The 27141-nt window shown below is 48.2% G+C and overlaps 1 protein-coding gene across 6 annotated transcripts in view; it reads right to left on the bottom strand.

Moving 5' to 3' along the window:
* Positions 1-27141, bottom strand: part of SZT2 (SZT2 subunit of KICSTOR complex) — a 53892-nt gene that overhangs the window by 21652 nt on the left and 5099 nt on the right. For 3 of the 6 annotated variants that reach the window (XR_005956417.1, XM_041482962.1, XM_041482964.1), the window contains exons 6-42: positions 26964-27123; positions 26382-26488; positions 25987-26197; positions 24782-24952; positions 19470-19701; positions 18660-18789; positions 17288-17430; positions 16551-16703; positions 16100-16214; positions 13353-13558; positions 12740-12964; positions 12204-12282; positions 11797-11894; positions 11373-11541; positions 10773-10887; positions 10172-10285; positions 9482-9682; positions 9250-9362; positions 8588-8729; positions 7910-8068; positions 7077-7281; positions 6748-6860; positions 6052-6310; positions 4747-4912; positions 4570-4662; positions 4307-4388; positions 3893-4174; positions 3390-3528; positions 3042-3158; positions 2861-2924; positions 2316-2501; positions 1906-2247; positions 1591-1780; positions 1115-1189; positions 800-938; positions 445-565; positions 69-198 (exon numbers count right to left, since the gene is read on the bottom strand). Coding sequence is in view for 5 of the 6 variants with exons in the window: in XM_041482962.1 (XP_041338896.1) it covers positions 69-198; positions 445-565; positions 800-938; positions 1115-1189; positions 1591-1780; positions 1906-2247; positions 2316-2501; positions 2861-2924; positions 3042-3158; positions 3390-3528; positions 3893-4174; positions 4307-4388; positions 4570-4662; positions 4747-4912; positions 6052-6310; positions 6748-6860; positions 7077-7281; positions 7910-8068; positions 8588-8729; positions 9250-9362; positions 9482-9682; positions 10172-10285; positions 10773-10887; positions 11373-11541; positions 11797-11894; positions 12204-12282; positions 12740-12964; positions 13353-13558; positions 16100-16214; positions 16551-16703; positions 17288-17430; positions 18660-18789; positions 19470-19701; positions 24782-24952; positions 25987-26197; positions 26382-26488; positions 26964-27123 (5746 nt within the window). In the remaining variant the exon portion in view is untranslated. The remainder of the gene's footprint in view (positions 1-68; positions 199-444; positions 566-799; positions 939-1114; positions 1190-1590; positions 1781-1905; positions 2248-2315; positions 2502-2860; positions 2925-3041; positions 3159-3389; positions 3529-3892; positions 4175-4306; positions 4389-4569; positions 4663-4746; positions 4913-6051; positions 6311-6747; positions 6861-7076; positions 7282-7909; positions 8069-8587; positions 8730-9249; positions 9363-9481; positions 9683-10171; positions 10286-10772; positions 10888-11372; positions 11542-11796; positions 11895-12203; positions 12283-12739; positions 12965-13352; positions 13559-16099; positions 16215-16550; positions 16704-17287; positions 17431-18659; positions 18790-19469; positions 19702-24781; positions 24953-25986; positions 26198-26381; positions 26489-26963; positions 27124-27141) is intronic. The other 3 variants (XM_041482963.1, XM_041482965.1, XM_041482966.1) reach the window with 3 other exon arrangements.

Raw genomic sequence — 27141 nt, 5'->3', positions numbered from 1 at the left:
TGGAAGTTAACATCTTCTTAGGCATCTCTAGCACTGCAGCTGAGCCATGGCTAAGGGAATATCCATACCATCCGTGGGCATCACACGCTGCCTGTATGAAGTATAGGGTGTTTCACTCTTCCAGATGTCCTCCTCACTTTCTGCCACCAGTAATGAGTTGCATATGTGGCTGTCATGCAGGTCCTGCAGCAGCAAGCGCTGCAAAGGATGAGGAAAGATTGGTTCTGTTGCTTGCACAGCCACGGAAGACAGCAAGAAATATTTAGGGACAGACTGAGTCCCTTTTCCTGTGACCCCCCGCGCCACAAGCTGGGACTCTACCAGCTGAACTGACTCCCCAGGCCTTCTGAGCTAAGCCCAGACTAGACAACCTCCAGAGGTCTCTTCTGATCTAATCCATCTAATCACTGGCAGGTCTGTTAGTGCCCTCTTAAGATTTATTACCTGATTGACAACCCTGCAGATTTCACTGATCTTCTTCACCACCACCTGGTTGAGACTCTGGCACTCCCCTGGCTGCTCCTCTTCTGTCTCTGCTGATGCTGCCTTCTCCACACTCAGGCTGCTTTATGAATAAAGGGAGGATGAGGTCAGCAGGGCAGCTGGACAGAGCCCATCACTGGGTGCTGGGAGCAGGAACACAGTGGGAAGGATGGCAGTTTTCCCCTTACAGAGCACCAATCTAGTCCTGCAACTTCCCACCCACCGTGGGCAGGGAGAAGATTCTATCCAGAGATGAGTGAGTAGCAACAGAGTCGCAGTGCAGAGAGGCAGTGGTCAGACAGAGGACCCTCCTTACCGTGTGTGGTAGTAGACCTCCACTCGGTCCTGATGGATTTTTATGATGAGCCAGAAATCCGGCATAAGGGGACACCTGGGTTCCTGGTCACTCATTAACGCCTCCTCATACTCCGAGTCACTGCTTCCCCCATCATAACCTGCAATGAAGCCTCACTTCAGCCCTAGGCCTGGCAAAACACCTCCTCCCTGGGCAGGGCAGCCACTCACAAACCCTGCCCTCAGGGCTCACCCCAGCCCAGGCACACAGACCCCCTGCTGTGTGTCACTATCAGTGCCACCACTTGCTGCCAGCCCCCTGCCCTGGCAGACTCACCCAGATGGTCAGAGTCCATGCTGCCCTGGCTTGACACGAGGCTCTGGACACGGCTGGGACGCTGCCTGCTGGAGCCTGCAAAGAGAAGAGGGGTTTGACCATGAAAGTACTTGCTAAGCCCCATCACATGCCCCATCTGCTGGAAAAACATCACACCACAGGACAATCAGGCTGTGCTGGCCACGAGGAGGCAGTGCTGGGGAATGGGGCTCTCACAGCCATTAGTAAAGTCACCAGGAACTGCATGTCATCAGAGATATCAGTGCAGCAGCACAGCCTAGTATCTTGGGTACTTGTTAAGAACTGAATTGCCAGCACCCTGGCAAGGAAGAGACCAAAGTCCTGGGTACCAATGCAGATGTTTAGGGACAGCAACAGGAGTAGCAGCTGTATTATGTATGTCACAGCCAGAACCAGCCCCTTCCCTTAAAAGTTTCTGATGTTGAGCTACATCCTGCCCACACTGCAGCTCCTACCTTCCCTGCCCTGTGTCACAGACTCAGACAGGCTTGCTGCAGATGGTGTCACCAGCGGTGATTTCTCGCTGTTTCCCTTTTCAGAGGATGACGATGGCAACGACTGTATGGTTGTCTCTGGAACTGCCTCTTCCATGGAGTCCTGCCCTGGTGCTCTGCTTTGATCAAGTCTCAGCATATCTCCTGGAGCCTGCATAAAGCCAAGCTCACAAAAATGACCAGAAAAACAGGCACTGAAAAAAATCCCATCATCCTTCTACATTCTGTTATCAGTGTCCCACAGCTTCTCACCAACAGATTGTTAGTGCTTCTCACCTCATTCTGTGTGTGGCTGCCTCCACCTGCAGGGTTTCCTGTGTCGGGCACAATTCGTGTCTCACTCTCTGGCCACTCCCAGAGACCCTGGCCTTCTTCTGGGAGGACACAGTTTGTGTGGTGTAACAGCTCAGAGCCTTCTGCTTCTGTTTCACTGGTCCCCTCCTGGCCTGCCTGGCCCAGGCCTGCCCTAGTGCCCCCTGCAGCTGGCTGCTGCAAGCAGGGTGTCCCTGAAGGGTCTGGAGCAGCCCTCCTGGAGTGCAGGCGGCTGATGGAGATGTAGTGGTAGTCATTGCCTTCTGCATTCAGCATGTAGCCTGGCAGAGCCATTCTTCTGAACTCCTGCAACACAGAGAAGAATAAGCATCCTGCCAGAAAAGCATGATGCCACCTCAGGGCTTTCTCTTTACCTCCTTGAACTTCTCCAGAGAGTGCTCAGGCCCAAAGACAAACTGGAGCAGCACCACCTCGCTGTGGCAACTGGGCCGGCCCTTGGAGTTATAGATGTGGGTGGCCACCCTGTGCAGGATGGAGGTGCTGATGACCTGCGAGTGACGCAGCGCTGACACAATCTCATCGTCCAGGAGCCAGCGAATCTGAGCAGAGCAAGGACACAGAGCAACATCCAGGTGACCTGCATTTGCAAGCCTCCCCCAATTCTCACCCTCATCCCAAAAGGATGAAGGCAGCCTCTCTCATCACCCACATCCCTTATCTCCTGAATGTACCTAAGAAAAGCCTTTAGAAGACAGCTCTGCCTGGCCCACCCCAACTGCAGCAAGAGTTTTCTCAGGGTAATCCCACACTTCTGGGAGCCACGAGGCTAAGAGCCTGTGTGATACCAGTAAAGCCTAACAGTCAGTTCAGCTGACAGGTTGCAGCTTGGAGCAGGCTAGGAAGTGTGGAACAGCAGTGGAGTGCTTTAGGTAGAAGCAGGGAGGCAAATCTGGCTTACCTCATTCATGGTGGCTTCAATAGCCTGCCTGTGCACTCCAGGGAGGTTGGAAAGGGCAGGGTGCCTAGGAGAGAGGAGACAAAGAACCAACCAGTCCTTCCCACTCGTGCAGCTATCACAGTGCAGCTGCCATGCAGTAGAAGGAAGCAGTGAGGGGCTTGCCACCCCTGCAGTGCCATACCTCTCATCTCCGGTGGACGGGAGCCGTTCCAGGTTGTGCATGATATCCTCGTCCGAGCGGAAAGAGGACGGCTGCCCCGGAGAGCGTGTGAAGGACACGCTGCTCTCCGAGGTGCATCTGTCACAGGAGAGAGAGCAGCCTGAGCGTTGGAGAGGATAAAAAGGCACAGAGAGCATGAAAGGGATCTCTAGGGAAGGTGAGCCTATCTAGGAAATATTTTAGTTTTCTTAAGGTGTGACAGGCTCTCTGAGAAGTATAATCATAAGTCTCAGTACATGGAGATGAGCCAAGAATGACTGTCTGGCTAGGGCAGGCAGAGGCTGGGTGACTGGGCCTCTTTCCACCTACCTGTTGTGGAGGATGTCTGTGTTCACAACTTCTATCTCCAGGGGCAGTGTCAACACAAAGATGTCCAGGGTCACACAGAGATCCCCCAAGTCTATGGTGTTCAAGCCCTGACAGCTTTCCAGGCAGCCCAGAACTTCCCCTGAGGAGACATCACAAACCAAGGGACTCAAGCAACAAACATCTCTGCTTGCACACATACCCAGCCTGGTGGCAAGTACAGAGACTGCTAGAGGTGGCTGTCACACACACCTGGACAAACTCAAGAAGGCCACCATCATCTTCCATGATCCTTTCAACCTTCCATGACCAATCCCACAGCAAGTGGGAGACCTGGTGAAAAAGCCCTTGTCTGATGATGGCAAACCCTGGGGGTTTCCAGGGAAGGCTGGTCCAGGGAGATTGCTGTTTAAGACACAGCACGTTTGTTCCAGGGGCTGCTCACCCAGCAGGGACCTGACAGAAGCCCTACCACCATTTAACCCCCCAGGAAGAATTGTTCTTACCTAGACAAGTTGGCAGGGACTGCACGGGCATGGAGCTGTGCTGGCTACGCAGCTTCACTGAGCAGGTCAGGTGCACAAAGAGCGGGGGCATCTCCTGCTCCAGGAACTCCTGCTCATTGAGCGAGTCCCCTCCCAGCACACTGAAGGAGTCATCATCCTGGTTCACCGTGTTGGAGTCTGAGAGGGAATCTGTGTCTGGGAACTCGTGCTCCAGCTTCTCACGGTACTCCACCTCCAGCTCTGGGTCACTCTCTGTGGCAATGCAGCATCCAGACACAGTTCCTGTTGATACAGGTTCCCTGTCAGCAAACCAGGCCCCCACCTCCAGAGACCCGACCAGACACACCTAGCTCTGAAAGGCATCTCCACACAGACAGACGTTTTCTTTTCCAAGACAGAGGAAGCAAATTTTACCTTCTTCAGCTGCCATTTCTGCCTCTGATCCCTCCATGTCCTCGCTGCCTTTCCTGTCTGCCTGATCCCGAGATGCCTCTTCCTGAAATGGAGAGAAAAAGGGCACATACTAGAACCATGCCAAGCAGTACATCATCAGGTTGTTGATGGGAGCTCCAGGGATGAAGTCTACCCGTGGGTCTGCCAGCCCCAAATCCATGTTTGACACCACAAAAAGCTATTCCACAAGGATCAGGTGCCTGCCAGGACAGCCCCATACCTACCTCTTTCTTGGCTGATGGTGGACAGTAGAAGAAATAGTGAGGATTTGATGGCACTGGTTTGAAATGTAAACTTCCAATTTCCAGGAATTTTTCCTAAAAGAGAAATCCCAAGTATAAAGCAGACATCCTACTCTACACCCTCCTGTTGAAGCCAGGTCAAGCTTGCACATTCCTCACCTGGATAATTTTATGCAAGTCTGGGTGTGCCTGGCAGGGCTGTCCAATTTCCAGCAGGGAGAGGGGAAATTCTGAACAGCAGCTGGTGCCCACACTGCTCTTTGGCTCCTCCGTGGGGCTGGCAATGTTATGGGAGTCCTGCTCGCTGTAGTCTTCCATTTCAGCACTGACAGGATTGTGGACAGGTCAGACAGGCAGATTGACAAACAAGACAAGTTTTACATATTATCCATCCTGCCAGTATCCCACCTCCCAGCTCCCCAAACCTCATCTGTGTCAACACAACCTGAACACCCACAACTGCAGAGCCCAGCAGCCACACACGTGCCCAGATAAGGGCTCATGCTGTCTGAAGCCAGGTCTGAGGTAGTTTCACCACGCTGATCACACTGCCATGTCTGTACACCACACTACACACCCTGCCTGGGAAACAGAGACACAGGGACAGGCCTGCAGCAACCTGAACTACCAGCAGTCAGTTCAGGGCACCTCACAGCAAGTACCACCATGTCAGCACCCCAGTGTCTGGGCAGCAAAGCTCAGGCCCAGGCTCGCTCAGCAGTCCTAAGACAGATTTAGTCCCTAAAACTGAGAAAAAGCAATCTGGGGAGTGGGATGTTGACTGGTCAAAGCACTCTTTAAAATCACATTCTCACCTCAATGATTTACAGTATAAGATGTCATAGCACTGGAGATTCCCAACAAATGCTAGGGAATTCACATAAAGGAACTGTGCAGAGGAGCTAAGTGTTTCTTTGACATACACTAAGGCACAGCACTTCTTTCTCCCTTAAGTTTTCAGAGGAGATACAAACCTCATAAATACCCTAAGGAACAGGACACAAGTTTAGCATATTTCAATTCTGCCTTGGTTTTTCTCTTGTGAATTTTTTCAAGATTTTTAATTTAAAAAAGTGACACTTTATTCATTAGAAAAGGATAACAAAGTTGTCATTTACACCAGAGTCAACAGCAAACTCAAATGAGTCAAGCAGCAGGAGATGCATAATTTCTCTATAAACAAGTCTTGCAGGCTTGCAGACAAACTGCCCTCCAGCTCAGGCCAGATGGGACAGTAATGAGCCAAGATTACAAGAGAAAGAAAGGATGGATGTCATCAGAGACTGTAAAAAATAGAGGGTCCTGCTGGACACCATAGGAGGTGGGTATCTCACTGTAAGTATCTGCTCCTCTGTGTGGCTCTGCCCTACAGCATTTCTTCTAGCAGGCACTAAAAGTTGCTTGAAAAAAGATTTGTCCTGGCAAAATGCTAAGAACAGAAGCAAGACTGAGGTGGGTCCCTACCTTGACTCCGAGACCAAGACACCTCGTTCCCTAGAGCTGTGTTCCTCCTCCTGCTCTATGCTGCCCACTTGGAAGATGGCTGCCTTGGAGTGTGTATGGAAATGCTGATGGCTCTCTCGGAACGAGCGGACGTGACTGCACACCGTCAGCAGGAAGTTGGTGATATCAATCTCTTGGAGCAGCTCCTCACAGTAGTCCATGGCAGTAAGCAGGTCCTGGGAGCTGATGCTGTGTGACTGCTGGAGGCTCTTGAACAGCCCTAGAGATAAACATAGTGCTTGAGCATCCCATGGCTGTGGGAGTCAGGCAGTGGCCATGTATGGATCTTCACCAAGTCCCAGCAGAGAGCTGGAGTCAGTGTTGGTGCTGAGAGACAGGAGGCAGCCAGGGCACCTATGCTACAAGTTAGCCTGGGCTTGGGTGACACCAGAGTGCATCTGTCACCCTGAAGGAGAGAGGAAGGCATGAAAGAACAGATGCTCCTTCACAGCACTCCACAGGTTTGAGAACAGCCTCTGCAAAGCCCACAGGGAATGCACAGAGGCAAATTTAAATCCTTCCCGGTGGTACATCAGCCCCACAGCTCCTCCCTTTGCTTGGAGTAAGATCACAAGGAAAATAAGACACTGCTTTCTTAGAAGAAGATCCAGGGTTCAACCCCAACCTTGCCACAGGTCCCACTGTGCTGCTGCTCACCTTTCACATAGCACTGGTGGGAGTGCTCCTGCAGCAGCGTGCAGTAAGTCACCAACTCCTTGTGTTTGTGGTCTAGCCAGGCAGCAGTTGGAGGACGTTCCAGAGACTGGGACCTGAAAAAGAGGAACCACAGCCTTTTGCACCAGTGAAGCACATTTTAGACTGTAAAAGGCTCTGGTGCCAGTAAAGAAGAGCCTAGGGCATGCACAGACAGTGGCTGCTATAAGGCAGAGGGGCTAAGCCAAGCCAAGCCAACAGGGCTAGAGCCAGCCTCTTGTCAAGGAAACTGCTCTAGTTTTTGTCTAGGTACCAAGAATTGTTGGCATTACCTGAAAAAGATGTCCCGAGGAGGGCGGTGTGCCCGCGGGCTGACGAGCTGCTCTCGCAGCAGCTCCAGAGAGCAGCTGTAGATGTAAATGGGGCAGCGGAATCGGCGGCACTCGGCCAGCTCAGACTGCGAGTTCTGCCGACAGAAGGAGATGTGCACATCTCTCCGGGAAGGGCCACTCTGCTCCCCAGGGTCCTGGCTCACTTCTGCAAAAGTGACAGTTCTGATGGTTCCTAGTTCTTAGCTGGTCTGAGACATCACAGCTCCCACAGTAGCATCACAGTTAGATACTGGTTTTTCAAGCTTCTCACCACTCATCCTCACCCAGCACCCAACCACCCAGTGCTTTGGCCACCTTGATCCCCTTTACAGCCATGACTGTTCATCACCACTACCTCCTGCAGCAGCACAACCCTTCATTCCCACTGTGAGCATGTCTGATCTGCCCTAGGGGCTGTGCAATCAAATCCCATATACCTCAAGACCTGTGCCCTTCTTCCTAAGACAATGTGCTGCTGACAGTGCCAGTCTGGATCATGAAATGAGAGTCACTGACTTTCCAGGGCAGCTCACTACTGCCATTCCTAGTAGCTTCTATCTTACCTGCAACCTCCTTCCCACAAGGAACCAACCTTAGGCCATGGGCACCTAACTCGAATTACATACTCCTTCACGCCCCCATGAACATCACTGTGCCTCTTGTCCTGACTCTGCTGACTGCCAGGCAGGAGCTGACATGCTGCAGCAGCCTGCTACTCCCCCTGCTTTAATCTGCTCAACAGTATGCTCAAGAATAGCAAGGATACCAATACTTTAACAAGGTGCTGTCAGTACCATGAGCTGGTGTTATGCTGAGGGTTGGCAATGGCACTGCAGCATCCCCCTCTTCAGCCCTGACTCGCTCTGCACAGACAGGTCCCATGGTATCTTCTCCAGATCGACTCTCATCTTTTGGAGATTTGTCCAACCCACAAGCCATCAGCTTCTGTACATCTGGAGGAAAAGGAAATAAAATCATCCTTCGTCCAGTGAGAACAGCTTAACCTCTCAATCTACAGCCCCAAGAGAGCAGATTTCCTGCTACCTCTCTGTGTGTAGAAGCAGCTTCACCTGAGCCTAGCAGCCTTGACTAGTGGCTCAGTGGAAGCCAGACCAGTGCCAATGCCCAGAAGCAGGGACTCTCCCAGACCATCCCATTAGCAATCTCCTTAATCCATGCATTAACAACCCCACTGAGAAAACAGTCCAAGTGGCTGCAGCTAGCAAACAACTCAACACCACATCCCCCACCTGAAAACCCTATGTGGGCAGCACCACATGCTGAGAGAAAAGCAGGACATCTAACACTTGGCACTATTCTATTCCTGGCCATGTGGTGCAAAAAGACTGTGCATGAACTCTGCTATTCAATTTTCTCTCCACCCTTCAAGAGCTGATTCTGGTTTTTCTGTTTCCCTGAGGAGGTGTGTAGGACTGCTGCCTCCTCTTGCTCCCCACAACAGACCCCCTCACCTGAGAAGGTGGCTGGCAGGAAGGTCAGGAACACATGCTGTGGATTGACCAGCTTGGCATAACATCGCCATTGAGGGGGAAAGGGCCCCATTGTGTCACTCAGTGTCACATCATCCTCAGGCAGCTCTGTGTTGCCAAGGCTCTGATGGAAGAGCAGAAGTTGGATAAACTCATGGCATATGGCACAGGCCCACCTTCAGACAGGTAGCAGCACACAGAGCAAGTTCTTCCAGGCCTGCTGGCTAGCACAGCGCTGAAACCACCCTGGTCACCTCTGCACGTTCTCAGAGCAGCCTGGCTCTAGAAGTCACCATTCTGGGAGCAGCTCCAGGAAGTACAGCACAACAGTCAGGAGATGCTTAGCCAGCTGTGCTGGGGACCATTCTGACCTCTAGGCAGTGACTGCCCATGGTTTCAGAACAATCTGCAGCACAGTACCAGTGCTGCTGTAACAGGCTTGGCCCAGAGTGAATGCAACTATCCACACACCTTCTAGATTCCTGCTTGACTTCAGACACAGGATACAGCCTAAACTGCTGCCAAAGGTGGGCAAGAACAGCTGCCTTTCAGCCTTTGTCAGCCCTTTTAACTCTCTTGCTCCTTAACAGCTGCTGCCTTGGTTTCTGAGGGGGCTCAGGAGAAGGACAGCAGCACAGCAGTACCTGCAGAGTACTTGTGGATCCAGTCATATCCCTGGTGCCATTACTGCCAACAAGATGATAGGATGCAGAAGCATCCTGCTGCTCCAGGGTCCCAGAAGCTTTTAGGGTTTCTTCTGAAATGGAGCACAGAGAAACCAATCTGAGAAACCCCAGCTGAGGATGTGACTTGAAGCAAGGCTCCTGAAAAACCTCACTGCTGCTGTGTCACTACTGCCACACGCCTGGTGCTCACCTCTGATGACAGGGAGCATGAAGGGGGGTTGATGGCCATCACGATCCCGTTGCAGAACCTGCTCCATGAAGGCCACGTGATCAGCATCGGCCATGGGGATCTCCCGGTCACTGAGGTCATGCTGAAGGCAGCCATGGAAGAGGTTTAGTAGCATTTCATTGGGCACAAACGAAGAGTCCTTGGTCACCTCCTCATTCTCTGCTTCAAAACAGAAGCATGGCAGCTTCAGACAGCATCTCCATAGGTACCGCCTGCCCACAAATCCAGGAAACAGCCCTTTGCAAAGCAACACTTCCACATAGCCAGGAATTTCCCCAGCACCCCTGCAAGACTGGCTTGGATAGTGTTGAGGAGGCCTTGGAGTTTTGGCATCATTACTTACCCTGCACTCACCCACCCTGCTACTCTAACTGTTGTGGAGATGCTGAAGGTACACAAGATACCACCACCACAAAGCTACTATCTAGGTTTAACAATTCCAAAAGCAGCTCTTACAAATTATCATCCCAGGAAAGGCAGCAATATAGCTGGACAGCCCTGGGGCTGCAAAGCTGGGAAGAACAGCACTGAGCTACTAAAAAAAGCATGGCAGTGCTCACATGCTGCTGACCAGCGACACAAGCATGTGGAGCAGGCTGTCTATAGCCAGGAGGGAGGACAAGGGGAGGCAGGTGGTGAAGAGGCACCTACCTTTTGTCAGCATTAGAAAGAACATTTCCACCTGCTGGCACCTGGGCAAGAGTTTCATGAGATTGAACTGGAATGGGATCTCATGCACTCGAAAGCCAGGCCCCATGTCTGGATCTGCAACAGAGATGAACAGGACCACCAGCATTCCACAAACTGCTCTGGGAACTGTGACTTGAAACTGAGAACAGAGGAGCTCCTCTTTAACATCCTTTATGACTTCTATAAAACCACTTGCCCAGGCACACCAGGCCTATCACTGAAGAGATGAGCTCATCTTCCACCTGCTCCTGAACTCAGCTCCTTTCACACAATTACAGAATGGCTGATGTTGGAAAGGTCATCTGGACCAACATCCCCACTCAAGCAAGGTCACCTTGTCACCTCTCCAGCCAAGGCAGAAAGTCTCAATGCTTTTTTGGCCTCCCCAGGCTGAAGCCATTTCTCTGCCAACTTACCATAAGTGCAACAAAGTGACCCACAGCCATCAAATTCTACAAAGTTGTCAAAATACCTGTTCTGCCTTCTATGGGTCCTGAGTCATTCAAGACCTAGCTGCTTCTTTGCTCCATCAAGCTTGCTAGGACATAGATGGTGGACTCACCTTCAGCAGCTTTGGTGTCTGAAGGAGGGCAGACCCACTCCTTGTTCTGGCACAGCTGGCTGATGTACTCGAAGGTCAGCATGGTGGCAATGCATGCAAGGTCCCGGGGATAGAGCTGCAGTAAGCAGTAAAGGCTCAGTTTATGCAGCAGAATTATTACCCACAAATGCAGAAGAAAAGAGTCTAAAAGCAAGGAGAAGGAACACCTATAATCCTGTTCCCTGAGCTGCCCTATTCTCACTCATTGCTCCCTCCTTCTCCACCAGCCCTTTAGCCTGTTTTCACCTTGCTCAGGAGGAGTGCTGGTAGCACTACCTGCAGTCCCTGCTCTGGTCCAGCTTGCTCTCCTCCAATGGAATGATTCTTCACAAAATAAATTGTATTTTCCCAGCTATCCCAAAGCAGCATTGCATCCACTACACTGCAGTCAAGAAACCTTTTATGGCCAGTGACTGGTTCCTCTTTTAAAAATCCCAGACTCTTCTGTGACTAGCATTCCCATCTCTTCTGGCCCTCAGTATTTACCTGCAGTTTTGTGGTGCACTTACACCCTTCTCCCTCCACAAAAGAGCCCATGCCCCTCCCCTTTCAGGGACTCACCGCTTTAGGTATTTTCTGGTAGGGCAAGCCATGGAGGTGCTTCCAGTTCTCAGCAGTACTGTGGACATGGCCACTCTGTGGCTCTACCCAGCACTCAGTGACCAAGTTCAGTTCCGTGTCCACTTCAATGGCCTCTACCTCTGTATCATTGTCATCATCTGTGGAAAAGCTGGAGGGAAGTCAAAAGGCAAGTCCTGTGAGGTGGCACAGAGCCAGCATCCCACTGCAGTTTCTCTCAGAGCTGTGAGAGCAGCAATAGGAACCCAAGAGTGGCAAGCAAGGCCCCAGCAACCTGGTGATCAATCCATGACAACTGGTTATCTGTACCAGGTGGTGGAGGTCTCCCTCCTTTCCACACTGACTGCAAAAGTCTGGAGCCATGACTCCACTGCCAACCCCCCCGGGAGCAGAAGAGCAGCCTCACCTGTCCTTGGTGGAGGTAGAGTGGGGCGGGAAGAGGATGTATTGGACAACACAGGTGTGTTTCTCCCTGTCACTGCTGCTCTCACTTGAGCCATCAATCTGGAGGGGAGACACAGCATGAGCCCTAGCCAGCACCCCCTGACACAGCACAGCCCCATCATACAGCTTCACTAGCAGGGATGGAAAGAGGAAGCCTGTCCCAACCCCAAGAACTCCTCCAGCACAGCTGCTCTCTAAATGCAGATGAAGGCAGAAAAATGCCCATCCCACAAGCTGCTTTACCTTCTCCCTATAGGTGTCAAGGGTGTGTGCGAGAAGCAGATGACAAATCCTATCACAGGAAGGTGAATCCACCCCAGGACCAGCAATGAGGGACTGTGTCCACAAGAGGACAGCAGCCAGGCTCACCTGCATGGGCAGCTCCAGCACCATGTTGATAATGCCATCCCCGCTGGATGCAAAGTGGAAACCCTCTGACAGACGAACCCTTGCAACAGAGAGGAAGTCAGACCTGCAGGACTTCTCCACCCATACTGTAAGCTTTAAATGCAAGAATGACTGTATCCTTCACCCCAAAACACTGTCCTTCTCAAGACAGGGAGCTGCACACAGAGAATGGGGGGATATGACACTGCCAGAGCAGCCTGTGTGAAGATCAGCACACGCCAGGTACAGTAACACCTTCTGCCCTTTTGCATGTTTTCCAGGACATTTTCTCTCATTTTCTCCAACTACAGCTGCAGAACTGGGTAAAGCACTACCCAAGTGACCCTAGAAGCTGCATACGGGACCAAAACCCTCTGCACTTGAGTTAAAGAGTTAAAGCAGCTTTAATTCTTACCTATTATATGGCCTCATAAATGTAATAAGCAAGGTTGACCTTGCTTTCCCTGTACCCTCAGGACTAGCTTGGAGAGAGGACCCCTGTCAGGTGTGCAACTTACTCTGTGAGTGTGGAAAGGAGCTGGGCCACAGCAGTGATGGGCACAGCTGGTGCCAGCCCTGACTGGACGCTCCAGATCCAGCGCTGGTGATAGAAGTAGCGGGACAGCGAAGCCAGGGTGGAAGAGGCAGTGCGATTGGCCACCATGGTGAGGGGACCAGACACGGGGGGATGCTCCAGGTTCAGAATGAAGGGGGCTCGATAGTCAGAAGGCAGCTTCTCATACCTAGGAGGGCAGAAGTGTGGCATGCTGACATTGAAAAAATCCTTTTTTTTGTTTTTTTGTTTAGGGTCAGAGCTGTCTGCATTCACAACCCACTTATTGGGCCCAGCACAGAGTCCTCCAATAGCAGAATGTGGCTGGCCCAGCACAGGATCCTGCTCAGACAGCAGTATCTAAATTACTTCCACATCTTATTTCATTAGGAGTGATAAATCTGCCTGTCCACCAAGAATCCCTGCTGCAGCTCACAGCCATGCAACCCAAACCCATCCCAACAAGCATCAGTTTCATTCACAGCACTTTCATCCTACAACTGACGGCACCATCCACAGATCTTCCTCTTTCCCACTTTGCAGGGCAAGGTGGTGACAGCTTGGTACTCCATCCCTACCTGATAAGCAGCTTCTCCAATGGTTTGTGCAGCACAACAAGGCAGGGTCTGTCTGAGAGAGCCGACTGGGCCCCAGCCACAGGTGGGGACTTGGAGGGAGAGCTACTGCCCAGCATTTTCCTCTTTGCTTTTGGAGTTGCCTCCTTGCTCTGGACCCTGTGGGGAAAGCGCAGCTGCAAGATTCGGTCCCGTAACTCTTCCACTATCTGTCATGGCAAAAGCAAAAGGTAAACATGACCAACTTTGTCTGGAGACATAAATACTCAAAATAAGTGTCTAGAACAAGAGCTTGACCAAAAGGAACAGAACACTCTTTGAATACACAGAAGAGCAGGAGTTAATTTTACTTCTGAGGCACTAGCAAGGCCAAGATCAAGATGACATAAGGCTCTCTGGTCCCTATTTTAAGTATTTTTAAAACCAAAAGGAAGATTAAAAAAACCCCAAAGACTATTTCAAGGCTGAAGAAGTTGCCTTCCAAAACTCAGATTAAAAACAAATTAATTGCATGCCAGCTCCTCCACACAAGCAGTCCGAGCACCCACCCTCATTCTTCCCTCCTCCTGTTCTCAGCAGCCTACAGTAAATGTAAACTAGTCCATATCAGCTGTGGGAACAGCTCTGCCTCTGTCTTATGTATTCCCCCACTACCACATTCATTTATCAAACCTCTATGGCAAAAGATTTCAGGAGCTTGGGCTATTTTTTAGGTTATTTTTTTCCAAGATACTTTCACAATGAGTTCCTGATTACTCTTTTAAGATTTAATAGCTCTGAATATTGTTCTACCCACACCAGCATCTGATTCCCACAATAGCCCAGTGTTTTCTTTGAAATTTCTATAGTTAGGTTTCTTTTAATGATCTTTGTTCAACTTTTTTTAATTTTTATTACCATTGCAGGCAAACAGAAGAACAGCAGCTCTCCATCTTCCTCAACACTAATTATTTCAGTAAGTTTTCCCATCATTACTATGTCTTTTTCAAGGAAAGGAATGTCCCCAAACCCAAATGTTTAAACAAGAGTTCTTTCCTGCACTATGCTGCCACTTGGGTCCCCTTCATGGTTTCATACTGATATCACAGAATCACTAACAGTTTTTAAGCTCGCAAATCCCACTGTTTTGCAGTTATCCATACTGGCTTCCAGCCACCACTGTGCTGCTCAGGTGCCACCAAAGCAGAGAGGTTGAAATAGCTTTTTGCCACCTGCACATTTCCTCAGCTCAGTACATGTTACCTTTCTGTAAATGAGTTCCTACCCTTTGACTAGAAAAAAGATTGGGAAAATCACAAGCAGCTTATGTTGTGATGAAACAGAGCATTTTTTCAATTTCCTTCCTTTGTTCCCCAAGGCAGTTTGCTTTATGACATCCCATTCCTACAGTTCTACAGTCATGCCCTATGCAAAGTCTCACCAAAAAGCCTTCTGAAAGTTGACTGTATGAGGTGCTTTCCTTCGCTTGAGCATTGGAAATTTGAATTGAACTGCTCAGCACAAAACCCCCTGTCCCTTTAAACAAAGCAGGCTAAGTTCTACTGCCACTCTCCACACTGAGTAGTTAATCAGCTCTTTAGCAGGCAAAAAAAAAAAATATTGTGGCTGATACAATTTATGGTCTACATATAGCTCCTGCTGCAATGATATGGAGCTTGCCCACAGCTGCAGGGTCTGGTGCCTGTCTCACACCTTCTTCATGAAAGATTTATAAATTCGCACCTGCCAGAGGGAACTTCTTCAAAAAAAACCTGCCACTTGGCATTACCAAGTCCACATATTGACCCAGCAATCAGTGCCCAAGTCCTGGATCCCCATAAGTCATGCAAGGGCAGATCTGCCAGAGTGCCAGAACATTTAGTATTATCTGGGTTCATTATCTCAGAAAGAGATGGCCCTTCCCATGTTTGTTAGCCTCTCCTCAGACTAGTCTTTAACACTAAAGCTAAGCTAGACAAACCAAAGATTTCTTTCATGAAGATAAAAGATCTAGATGTAATGATAAACCTCTTGTTTATATTAAAAAGTTCACACAGTTTAATAGCAGGGTATCTTTCTCATGCTTTACCTAGGAACACTTAGACTTGTCTCAGCCATTTTAACTGGGGAATGAGCTCACACAGTAACTCCACCTTCTGCATCTGACTAGTGCAGCTCATTAATTTTGATACAAAAAAGTTATTAAAGTCTATCTGACAGACTTTTATCCTGAAAACGTTTCCTAGGTACTAATTTTTTTTCTCTCCCTGTACTGCTTATGTGGGGCATTGTTTGCATTTTAACTATTAACTTCCTCCCTGCCCAGTAGATTCAATATACATGTACTAGAAGAGATAGCCCAGGGAACATGTAGTACATCTATCACAGAGGTCTTTGCAGATGTGTCAGACAAGTATCTGCTGTTCTTTACAGGTGGTATTGATTGTGCTTCGGTCAGAAGGATGGACTAGATAACCTTTGAGTCGTTTCAAGCCCCACAGTTGAATTAAGCAGTGGGAAAAACATCCACGTGACCAGCTATTCTATTGATCTTTGAGTCTTTGGTTTAGATCTTTCATAGACTTAACAAAGAAAGTTTGTCCCAAATGACCCTTTTTGTTATAGCAGATTCAAACCCATCTAAGCCTTAACATAGTAGTTACTTATTAGAGGGTAGCTGTCCACAGTGTTGCCTGTGATCTACCCCTCATTTTCACATTCAGAACTTCTTGCTCTGCTCCTACCCCATGAAGCAGACAGGCAGCTCTCACCTTGTTCCTGGCCTGTGCAGGTGTGCCAATGGGGAAGCCCAGCCGGAGAACCATGCAGGGAGCTTTGGAGATGATTCGTACCACATAGAACGAGGAAGGGGTAAGATCCTCAGACCTATGGAGGAGGGATTAGGACAAGGCTGAAATGGCATGGATCTTGCTGACCAAGCAGAGGTCTGCCCCACGGAGCCCAACAGCCCACACAACCTCACATTAACACATATCAGTTCTAGCATGCAGAAACCCCTCAGCTGGCTTCCCTCTCCCTCCAGGCTGCACCTGAACACAATGGAACAGTTCAGAAACCGCAGGATTTCATACCCCCTTGTCTAGCTCTCATCCTCTCCTGTAAACATCTGCTTCAGGCCCATAGCCACATACTGGTCTAACCAGATCCTTGGTCTGGCCACATGCCCAGCTCCCCACGCAGCAGTGCTTCGGAGCCACCCACCCGTGGATCAGCTTGACATAGGAGTAGCCCTCCACCAGCACGAAGCTGCTCCAGTCGCGCAGCAGGGAGGTCAGTGCCGAGTGGGAGATGCGGCACTGGATGGTGCTGTAGCGGCCGTTGTTGCCCGGCGTGTGCAGGTGCTTGGGCACAGGCCTGCAGGGTGGGACAGAAAGTCATTTCAGAGCTGCAGTATCTCTTCTTCCCCCAAAACCCACAGAGGCTTTGCTACATCCACTCTACTCTGACTGGTCTATCAGCCTTTTTTCCTCCACAGCAGCCAAAGAACAAGCACCTCCCCTAATCAAGCATTGGGGAGAGCCACACTCCTGAGTGCGCTGGAATTTCCACACTGCAGAGAGCACATCCCTTTTATCCTATCTCCCTCCATGCAATATATAACGATTATTCACATTACTCTGCAACTAGAACAAAACCAGAATCAGGAAAGCAATGCTTTTAGGAAAGACACTTTTCAGCAGAAAACTATGGGTTAGATCCCAAATGAATGGTCCCATACGCCCTGCAATCGGGAAATCAAAACCCAAGAGAGACTTGAGAAACAATTTATTGTTCCAATCAAAGATGGCTTCCCAACCTACTGCCCCTCTCAGATAAACAAACCTTGAGACCTTTCCCTGGGCTATAGGCACTTAAAGAAGAGCTGCAAGTCCTGGACACCCTGCTTTCCCAGGCTGGCCCACAGTGAGCACATGAGCTCAGCCCTGCCCATCACATACGTGTCATGCTCCAGAAGGACAACGATACGATGCATGTGCAGCCACCTCTGCCAGAAATTGGCATCCATGGAAAGGATGGGCTTCCAGTAGGAGGCAAACTGGGAATGGCTTGAGTCAGACCCACTGTGCTGCAGAGATAATACCTGAGAAAATGATGGGACAATATTCAGCACAAAAGTTTTCCACCCACAAAGAGCAAGAATTTCTTTAGCAGCTGAGCTGTTGCAGATTAAGAAGGCCACATCCCTGGCTTTGGGTAATTTCCTCTGAGCAGAGTAAGTGTGCTCACATTGAAACAGGCAGTACAGCGTAAGCAAAAATAAATTGGGCTCCTGAAATGTCAAGTTAATTAGGAATTTAACTACTTAGCATCAAGTAAATCAACCACGAAAAAGATAGCATATGGTATCATGTGCCTTCTGATTGAGAGGGGGATATATGGCTTGTGTCAGCAAAGTAATTAAACACTGAGATTACTCATCTGAAAGTGCTCAGGCAAATAGGGTGCCACAATGGGTGGCACTGGGCAACTCTGATAGGTTTATATGGTGACACTGATTCCACCAACTATAGCAACTCTGCTGACATAGAAATACATTGGTGGTTAGCCATAAGATGGGATGTTCCAGATATACTGTGGGATACATAGCCCTACATAGGGAAAATATACTAGGCAAACCTAAAAAAGAGCTTAAGCAATAAAATAAAAGGGATAGCTCTCTGAAGGTAAAGCTCTCCTAGCTTTAAGATCTGCTAGTCCTCTTCCATCTATGCCAAGGACACTGGTAGCAGGGAACACATAATATGCTGGCTCTTCTGCTTAGTGAGTTTCAGTGAGTTTGAATTTTGCAGTGGAAACTATTAGCTCATATTTTGTTTAGTTTCTGCTGTGCAGATGACAAGTATCTCTCTTGCACCTTCCACATGAGTGCTCAGAGCAATGAGCCTGTTAAACAACTATTCAGCACATCATGCATCTTCACCTGACAGTACTGAGCTACATCTCCAGGGCACTGGCTGGACAGCCAGCAGCAACTCCATGCCTATGGGGTATCCACTGAAAAGGCACAGCAAAAGCAAGAGTGCCAGCCTTCCCATCAGTCTCACACACCACAGCACTACAGGAGAAGGTTTAACAGACACAAGTCTCTTGACTTGCTGTTGGGCTTAGAGGTGTAGCTGCAACAGTTAAGACATAGTGTGATGTCTCAGAGGGGGAAATGTATGGCATGGGATGTTCACTGCACCACACCTGAACTCTCTGACTGAGCAGGATAAGATGAAGATAGGATGACCAAGAGATGAAGCCTGAGTAGAAGAACAGGAGGCAAGACAACCTGTCCCATGTTAAACAGAGAGAGAGGGAACATACCGGAGTGGTGGAGCCTGGGGGGATGTAGAAGAGGGGCACCCCATTCTTGGTGCTCTCAGGAATGGTAAAGTGTTCTGGGACTGTGTCAAAAGACTGCAGATGTACCAACATCTGATCTGTTTGGTTGATGCTGGAAAAGAAGAGGCAGTTAGCCACAAAAGCCCACGCTCTCCCCCTTGCTGCCCCAGTCAGCACAGGGCTTGCACACACAGCACTCTCTGTGTCCTGGGAGCCCATCTGCACCAACAGAGCTTTATAGGGAATGCTGTGATTCCATGTCCATGTGCAAATTGCGTGTTAAAGGGGCTCCAGTGTAGAAGCCTCATACATACAGAAGATGATCAGAGTTGAAAATGAAGTGTTAGAAGAAGAACCTGCTGGATACCTGGGAGTAAGAGTCACCCTGGCCAGGAAACAGTTGTGACCCACAAGCACTTCAGCCCCAGAGACACGTGTGATTGTTTGCTGCTCCCAGTGTGACCATGCACCACAGCTGCACAGGTGTGCTATAAGAACACATGACCTCCATGGGATGGCAGTCAGAGGCAAGGTTTGCATCCCAGGATCCGGATTCAGGAGCAGCAATACCATTACCCTGAAGCATTCTTACAAACTAGATCACATACCAATTCAAATCTTTTCCTTGGCTAGACAGCAAGCTTGTAATCAGTCACGAGTCATGCCCCTTGCTCAGAGCACATTCCTTTTGAACCCCGGGTTGGGATGGCCACCTGCAAAACCCTCATCCCAGCATGCCAAGGAAGGAATTACTTGGTGGCACTGGAAACTTCTGGGCATGGTCCAGCTCACCTCTGCAAGGTGTTCCAGAAGCGCCGGATGACTGTGGTGCGGTACAGACTGGTGATAGGCTTCCTCATGGTGCAGCTGATGTCATGCAAAATGTCATAGCTTCCCTCCATTGTCACTTCCACCCAAGTGCTGCGTTTTGATGGGTCCAGGGGCCAGGGTGTCACAGCTAAGTACTCAATCCTCATGTTATGCTTCCAAAGCAGCACTAGTTTCACCTCCAGCTGAGACCCACCTGCATGGGAGCAGAAGAGAAAGTTCAGGTGCTTGCTCAGTACACATCTGAGCTTTATCTCTAACCAGGGATTTATGAGTACCATGACATTGTTTGATTGCTGAGGGGAACAAAGCAATCTAACAACTGTTTGCTTTAGCTGAAGTCACTCTCTCTCCTCTCCAACTGAGGGAGGCTTTGCTTGCACTGAAGCACTTGGTGAACAGTTCACAATTCTTGAAGTGTACATGTACTACCTACACTAGAGAAGGCAACTGAAACTCACAGGAGGTGCTGACATTTGCAATGGACTCTCTTCTTCACAGCCTCATCTTTGCTCCCAAGAAAACTGGTTTTTGCACAGATGAGCAGGGTCATTCAACTATAAAGTTTTGTCATCCACACTGCAGAGTTAATCCATCCCATTGCAGAAACACAGGTATCTGATGGTCACAGATCACAAACAACCTGGAAGACGAGGCCTAATTCTTGACTTAATCTCTATTCATCCTGCACAGACTGTATTTCATGCAATCTAGAATTTCAATCTTCAAAGCTTCTCACCATGTTTACTTTCTCTTCCCAAAGTTAAGATGTTAAGAATGAATATTCACCTATTCTTCAAACCGTACATTTTTACCTTTACAAGTGGGCCTGTCTAATAAGATTAACAGAAACACCTGACAGCAGGCCTCGCTGACCCAAAAGAGCAGAGAACTATCCCACTGCTGCTGACTGTGCATGTGTATTTGTACTGAAACATCCCAGGGAAACACATGACCATGCTGCGATTTCAACTGCTCGATCATCTATTCTATGTCCAGCCCGCTCTGTAGTTTGCCAGACTTGCAGGGTTTGTGTGATAAGTGATTGGATGTGCTGGAAACCTTCTGAACAGATCATCAGCCTGGATGCTCTGCTTCCTGCAGAGTTGCATTTGCTGCTGTCATAGGCACATCATGCCATGCCCTTCACGGGCTGATTGAGCTCCACTCTAAAGCCATCTTTCTGCTCTCATGGTCCCTGCAGGGAGGCACCCTCCAAGTACTCTTCCCCCATCAATGTTTAGAAGAAACCTTCCAGAGTACATGCCAAATTCATGCTTGGTTGCTCTTTTGATTAGAGTATTTTTATTCTGAGAAACTTCATTTCCATAACACTGACAAGGAATGTGCAGTACCAAGAAATCTTTACTCAGTTTCAGCTGTTACTGAGACAGAACATTAATTCCCCTTAACACACCCAGACCTTCCTGCACCTTAAGAATTCACCTTTCTTGAACAAAGATGATCAAAAGTGTATACTGTATTTTACCTGTACTTAATCTGGGGGATTAGTAGGATTTTATTTAAGGTCAGTAATATCTTCTACAATGGATGGTTTGTGTTACTACAAATGCACTTGCCAGGACTGCACCATCTGTTGTTTCCTATGAAGATTGTCTTGTTTATTAGAGAGGCTAAACAAGAATTTATAATAAGAATAATTTCCTTATTTCATACTGTCACCTCACTCTTACTGCTTTAGAGCTCATCTACTGCTTTCTGGCACAATATTTTGGTTCTCATAATAAAGCCTTCCTACTTCATCAACAGCAAACATGATAAGTAAATTCCCACATTTTTGCTTAGATCATAAATGAAAATATTTCTGACTTCCACTTCTGTTTCCATTAGTCATCCTGGCTTCACTCCTGTGATCCCACACAAGCAAAACTAAAAACACAGGCAAAATATTTACTTAGTTTGAAGTTACATCTACATAAATCTTGAGCTTTTTTTTTTACTGCAAAGCAATCTCTTTCTGGTTCCTGAGTTAATAGCAAATAATTTTTTTCTACTTTGATTTCCTTCACAATGTCCAGCTCTGTTTTTTTCAGAAAGCTCACTTTGTCTTCCTGATTCCTATCGCTAGAGAATAGCCATTCTCACTGCTCAGCTAGTGCCCAGCCAGTTTTGGTGCTGGGCTGATTCACAGAGGAAGATTATGTTTTGAAAACCTTCCTCCAGGCTGCCATCAACACAAAATAGTCAGCAAGAATTTTTTTTTTGGTTACAGAAGGAGATCCCCTGACAATATCCCAGAAAGTAAAAGAACTGGGCTCCCTTACACACCATGACCCCATAGCTTCTTTCCCTTCCAATCCTTTCCCCTTCATAGGCACTTCTGCATTCCTAAATAACCAAGTTGCCTCCTAAATACCTAAACATTTAAAAATCAAACACTGTGGGTAACCAGAGCACTTATAAATATCACAACCAACCTCTCCAGGCAACTCTGAGCACAAAGCTAGCTTTTTATGCTATTTTGTCTTTGGTAAAGTGAAGGAGAAAAGTGACAGTGTCAAAGTCCACAGCTGCACTTTTTTCCTCTTGCTTCACAGCCAGCTGGCTCCTTAACAGCCTTTAATTGGCAAGTTTTGGCAATCCAGGTTAATTAACTGTTCTTTGTTATACACTTGTCTGTAGAATGGCTCAGAGAACCCTGATTAGCCAAACATGCTTTTCCTTAGCAAAGGCAGTGCTGAATGTCTAAATGTCTTGTATAATTTCTCAACTCTACTTTAACCTCTTAGTTCAGCAAATTTTTCACCAACTCCCCAGAGCATTTAGCATTTCCCAAGTATTAAGTAACATTATCTGCTACTAGTCTGAAGGCTGCACAGAAATACACTCCATGTTTTTGAAACCTCTGACATTTCATTTTTAAATTTCTTCTAAAAAAACACACAAAAAGTATTTCTGGCTCAAGGAGCTCCTGAGCTGCAAGGAGCTAAAGAAGGCTCAAAGGAAGAAAAAACGAAAGGAGAATGGAGATTATCATCATGTGTGTTTATCACGCTCTTACTCCTCCCTGTACACCTGCCCATAGTTATTCACCACAGAAGGTCACTCTGATCCAGCAGCTGCTCTTCTGCTCTCTGCTCTTGTAAAAATGGGAGACCAATCCATTTATCATTCCAAGGAGTAAAAGCCAGCAGGCAAGTACCTGGAGGAAAATGCAGGGAGCATGGTAACATGTGGTGATATTTCTGATACATTCCTCCAGAGAGCAGGAATTCACTGCTTTACAATATCATGAGCCAGAGGTTGTAGCTATACCTTTGCACAAAAAGATACAACATGAACTTGTCTGACTGCTTTCTGAATGATTCATACCTGCTGAATGCTCTCCCAGCATTTCTATATAGGACTACACAATCACCAAAAGCACTTCAGCATTGCTGCCAGATTAAAGAGAAAGGCTTTTTATCCAGCACTGTTCAAACTGTAAGTGAACTTGTGCACAGAAGAATGAAAGACACTGAGGACAGGAATGTACTTGTCACACTGTTTCACAGACATTCCTAGCCAAGGAGAATGCAATGGATCTAATCTGCCTGGATTTAAGGGAAGCAATCTCATGCCTCACCTACATTAGTGAAAACAACCTGCAGACATTATTAGGACAGCTGTCTCACCCGAAAAACTTTGTAGATACTCACTTTTAACAGAAAATTCCTGAAACAAGAAACTAGAGAGATTCATGTAAGACCAACTTTAGGAATTATCCTACCTAATATGATTGCCAGCAATCTTCTCCCCAAAAAACGTGATTTAGATCCATTCAGTTTGTAAGATGCATCGAGGCAAATGAATTGAAATTGCCAGGCATCATAGAGGAACAGGTAGGTGAACTGAGCAAGATAAACTTAAGAGTACTATCATATGAAGAACAGCACATTTAGGGACTACTAAACAAACAAAACCCAATAAAACACCCCCAAGGACTCATCAGCTGAAAGAAAAGGTGCGTGAAAGACTCAGGGATTTCTGCATGCAATCATGGAGAAAATCCACGTGATTCCCAATGTATCAGATTTGGTATTTTACTTCAGAAGCAGGGAAATACTAACACTGCTGAACAAGGCACTGATTAAACCACACTTACAACACTTATCAACTGTTTTGAGAAATATGAGACCAAACTGAAAAGAAAACAACTTAAGGGAAAAAAATATAAGAGCTATTAACCTGAATAAACAACATAGCCTGCCCTTACAAAAGAAAGGTGAAATACTGGCTTGCTTAATATTAACCTGCCAAAAGGTAGGTTACAAGGAGAAAGATGTTGTTAAATATGTTCGTGCAAGTCAGAGAAGGAGGATAAACTTAAACACTGGTCTAACTTGGTCTCAGGGAGTTTAGAAAGGAAGCCAGAGAAAGAGAAATGAAGCTCTGGGGCAGTCTTCCAGCCCGAGCAGTGGTACAAGGGATTTATATGTTTTTTAGGCAGATCACAGTAAATTCACAGAAAATGTCAGATGGCAAGTTTAGAATGGTTTTGGAGTTAGATCACAGACTGACTGTCTGATATAAAACACATTCTGGAGTACTAATAAGCTTGCATTTGGATTTTTTCATCTCCCCTTCAGCTGAAGTACTACCACTAGTCACAGCTGGAGATGGAAATTTGGGTAGGATTTACTGGCACTCCTAAGGATAATCAAACCCCTCAAGGTTCCCAGCCAGCAGCTAGTTCTCACACTCCAGGTGCCATGTCTAACGAGTCAGGTAAGAGAACAGGATCACTGGAAGGTTTTCATGGTCTTCTAGAATTGATTATGATCCTGACGGATCTGACATTTTCACCTAACGATATCCTTGTTTTGCCCAATTTCTTCTTTTGGAAGACTGTCGTTTGGAGGGATTAAGTCTGTTGTACCAAAGGGCTCAACTTCATGTTAGTATTTTGGAGTGCATCTAGCAAAGAACTAGAAAGAAATGAAAAAAAGGAGAACTATGGATGAAATCCCAAAAAAAACTCTGCAAACCCCAATTCTGTCACAAATTTCTCTGCAACTGTGGGAAATCATTTCCAAGATACACAGAATCACTGGCTGTCCCTCCCCAGGCACAACCACAGAGGGTGAGCCTGGCAAGTGCATAACTGCACAATACTGGGCAGCCCTACATCAGGCAATTATTATGAAAACAGAGTTTGGGGAAAATGGCTCCTTCCTCCACAACACCACCACTGCTGAGATGGCAGACCCTGTGCTTTCCTCTAAGCAGCTGAGAACAGAGTCCTAGCTGTGTCCAGCCCCCACGGCAGCAGTCACCTTTTGTGATGTTGACCTCACGGATGCTGTAGCCCTCGCGCAGCCGGACCGAAACAATGCTCACGAGGTCGGCGTGCACCTCCTTCTCTGTGTGCTTCTTCCTCCGCATGGCCAGCGCAGGGTTGCTGCTTGCAGACACCAGGTGCTCATTGAACAGCCTGTGCTGGGACACTGCAAATGGCAGAGATGGGTTTGTGAGGGAGCAGATCCCCTGAACCCCATCCTGTAGGAACAGAGCTTCATAAAAGTGGCCAGGAACACTTGCTCACCTGAGGAACAGTACATCCTTCAGGCACCACTTACACCCACTCCTGATTCTGCAATACTGCAAACAGGTTCACTAGTGTGGCCAAGAGGCCTGGGAAAGGGACAGGGTGCAGTGTCAGGCACTGCTTCCTCTCGGACAGCTTTTGTGACAAGGAATGCATTGGAATTCCACATTCAGCCTAGACAGGCAGAAACTGCACATCTGTTTCAAGTCACACAGCAAGCTTTGGGCTTTACCAACTTCTCTGGAAAACTCAGAGCTCCCAGGTGCTTTTTAAAAGGTATTGGGATGTGGAGCTTAAACCACTAACAGCTGATCTTTTTAAGATTCAACATTTTCAAGTCCCAAGCCAAGTCTCTTCAAACTTGCCAGTTTATGTGGCTTCTGCTGCCAAGTTACAGAAAGAGCAGATGGCACCAGCATGTCACTGGGACATGAAAGGGTGTTTCCATGTCTTACTGGTAACCAAACTAATCTCTCTCTTGGCATACTCTCAGTCACTAACAGTCACAAAATAAGAACAACCAGGAGAGACAGTTTGGGACAGTTCTCAGGGGTCTAGTTTTTCAATCCAAACCGCCATCTGCAAGCCCTGTTAGGGCAAGCTCTCCAGAACATCCCCACCTGTGAGCTAGCCAGTGTGCACAGAAGGGTGGGCAAGAGCTTCCAGCCCCCTCCACATTCCAACACAGTGGGCCTAACTGCAGATTGCTGAGCTAAGGGAATGGTGGAAAATAGGACATTTGTTTTCCCTAGTCCACCCAATTCCTGGAACCAGAAGGGGATTCACAGGTGAGGCTGTGGGACCGACTGTGCCCACAGCCTACAGAAGGCATGACAAGGGAGAGTGTCAGCATAACCAAGCCTGGGGAGTCACCCCAAAGAGAGGTGCTCTAAGACATCCATCTACTGGAAAAAGAATGTGCACATTCCTCACCACAGTAATATTCTGGATTCAGGGACTCCCCAGTACGCAGAAAGGAGTACAGCAGAAATGCCTTGTGATACACATTCAGATCCAGGCTCAGGGGATCCAGCTCAGGGCACGTGGAGAGGTAAGCACCAAAAGTGGCCATGGCAATGAATTTCATCAGTTCCACATTGGGAACGTGGCCAAAGCTGCAATCATAGGAGTAGACACCGCCCACCTATGGGATGGATAAAGGAGACACCTGAGAGAGAACAGCAGTGCTGAGAACAAAGCAGACAGCTGGTCAAGGACCCACACAGGCAGAGAAGGCCCCCCAACTTCTCCTCTGGAGGTGAATGCCACCACCACCTATCCACCTCTGTCCCTCTGGTACCCACACTGCCAGGTGCCAGCAGACATACCTGCACAAAGGAGCAGGCCACAGTGCCACTGCGCAGCTGGTTGAGTAAAGTCTCGCACACAGCCACGTCGGGGACACTGGTCACACCATCCGTAATTATTATAATACCTGTAAACAAGGCAGCATCTTAGTGCATCTTCCATTTCAAACAGCTATCATTCTCCTAGGAAATCCACCAGACAAAAAGTTTAGGCAGGGCAAAAGTAGAAGGAAAATTCTGAGGCTGGTTAAGAGCTTCCAAAGCATTATAGAGCTGGCAAACATCCTGATTAGGTACAGCACAGCACACAGAAAGGGCACAACTCTTCACGCCCCAGGCTGCCCTGAGCCACAGTCACAGCTGTACTGCCTCACAAACTCCCCAACACTGACACACAGCACTTGGCACAGTGTGGTCCTCCCCACTGCCACCACCACAATTTGCCCCCAGAATGCAGAGTAAATGTCTCAGTTGAAATTTCATCCCTAACAGAAAAGTCCATGCACACACCAGTCCTTATAAAATTAACCTCAGCCTATGGCAGGAGGAATACAACCCTTTGCAAACAACCAGGCAAACCTTAACCCCGAGGACGCAGCCAACCTGCGCTGGAGTTGGAGGGCAGCAGCTGCAGGGCCAGGATCCCTTGCCGGACCATGCTGACCAGGCCAACGTCAGCAGTGACCACAGACACACTGGGCTTCCTCCCAGATGACTCCTGCACGTCACCAGGGCTCTCTTGGCTCAGGGGGGATAAATCCACCTGGAGAAGTTAAAAAAA

Source organism: Pyrgilauda ruficollis, unplaced genomic scaffold (genome assembly GCF_017590135.1).
Source record: "Pyrgilauda ruficollis isolate IOZ18807 unplaced genomic scaffold, ASM1759013v1 scaffold6, whole genome shotgun sequence".
NCBI classification, from domain to species: domain Eukaryota; kingdom Metazoa; phylum Chordata; class Aves; order Passeriformes; family Passeridae; genus Pyrgilauda; species Pyrgilauda ruficollis.
Note: the sequence above shows the minus strand (reverse complement) of the source record. Positions and strands in the feature narration are given on the sequence as shown.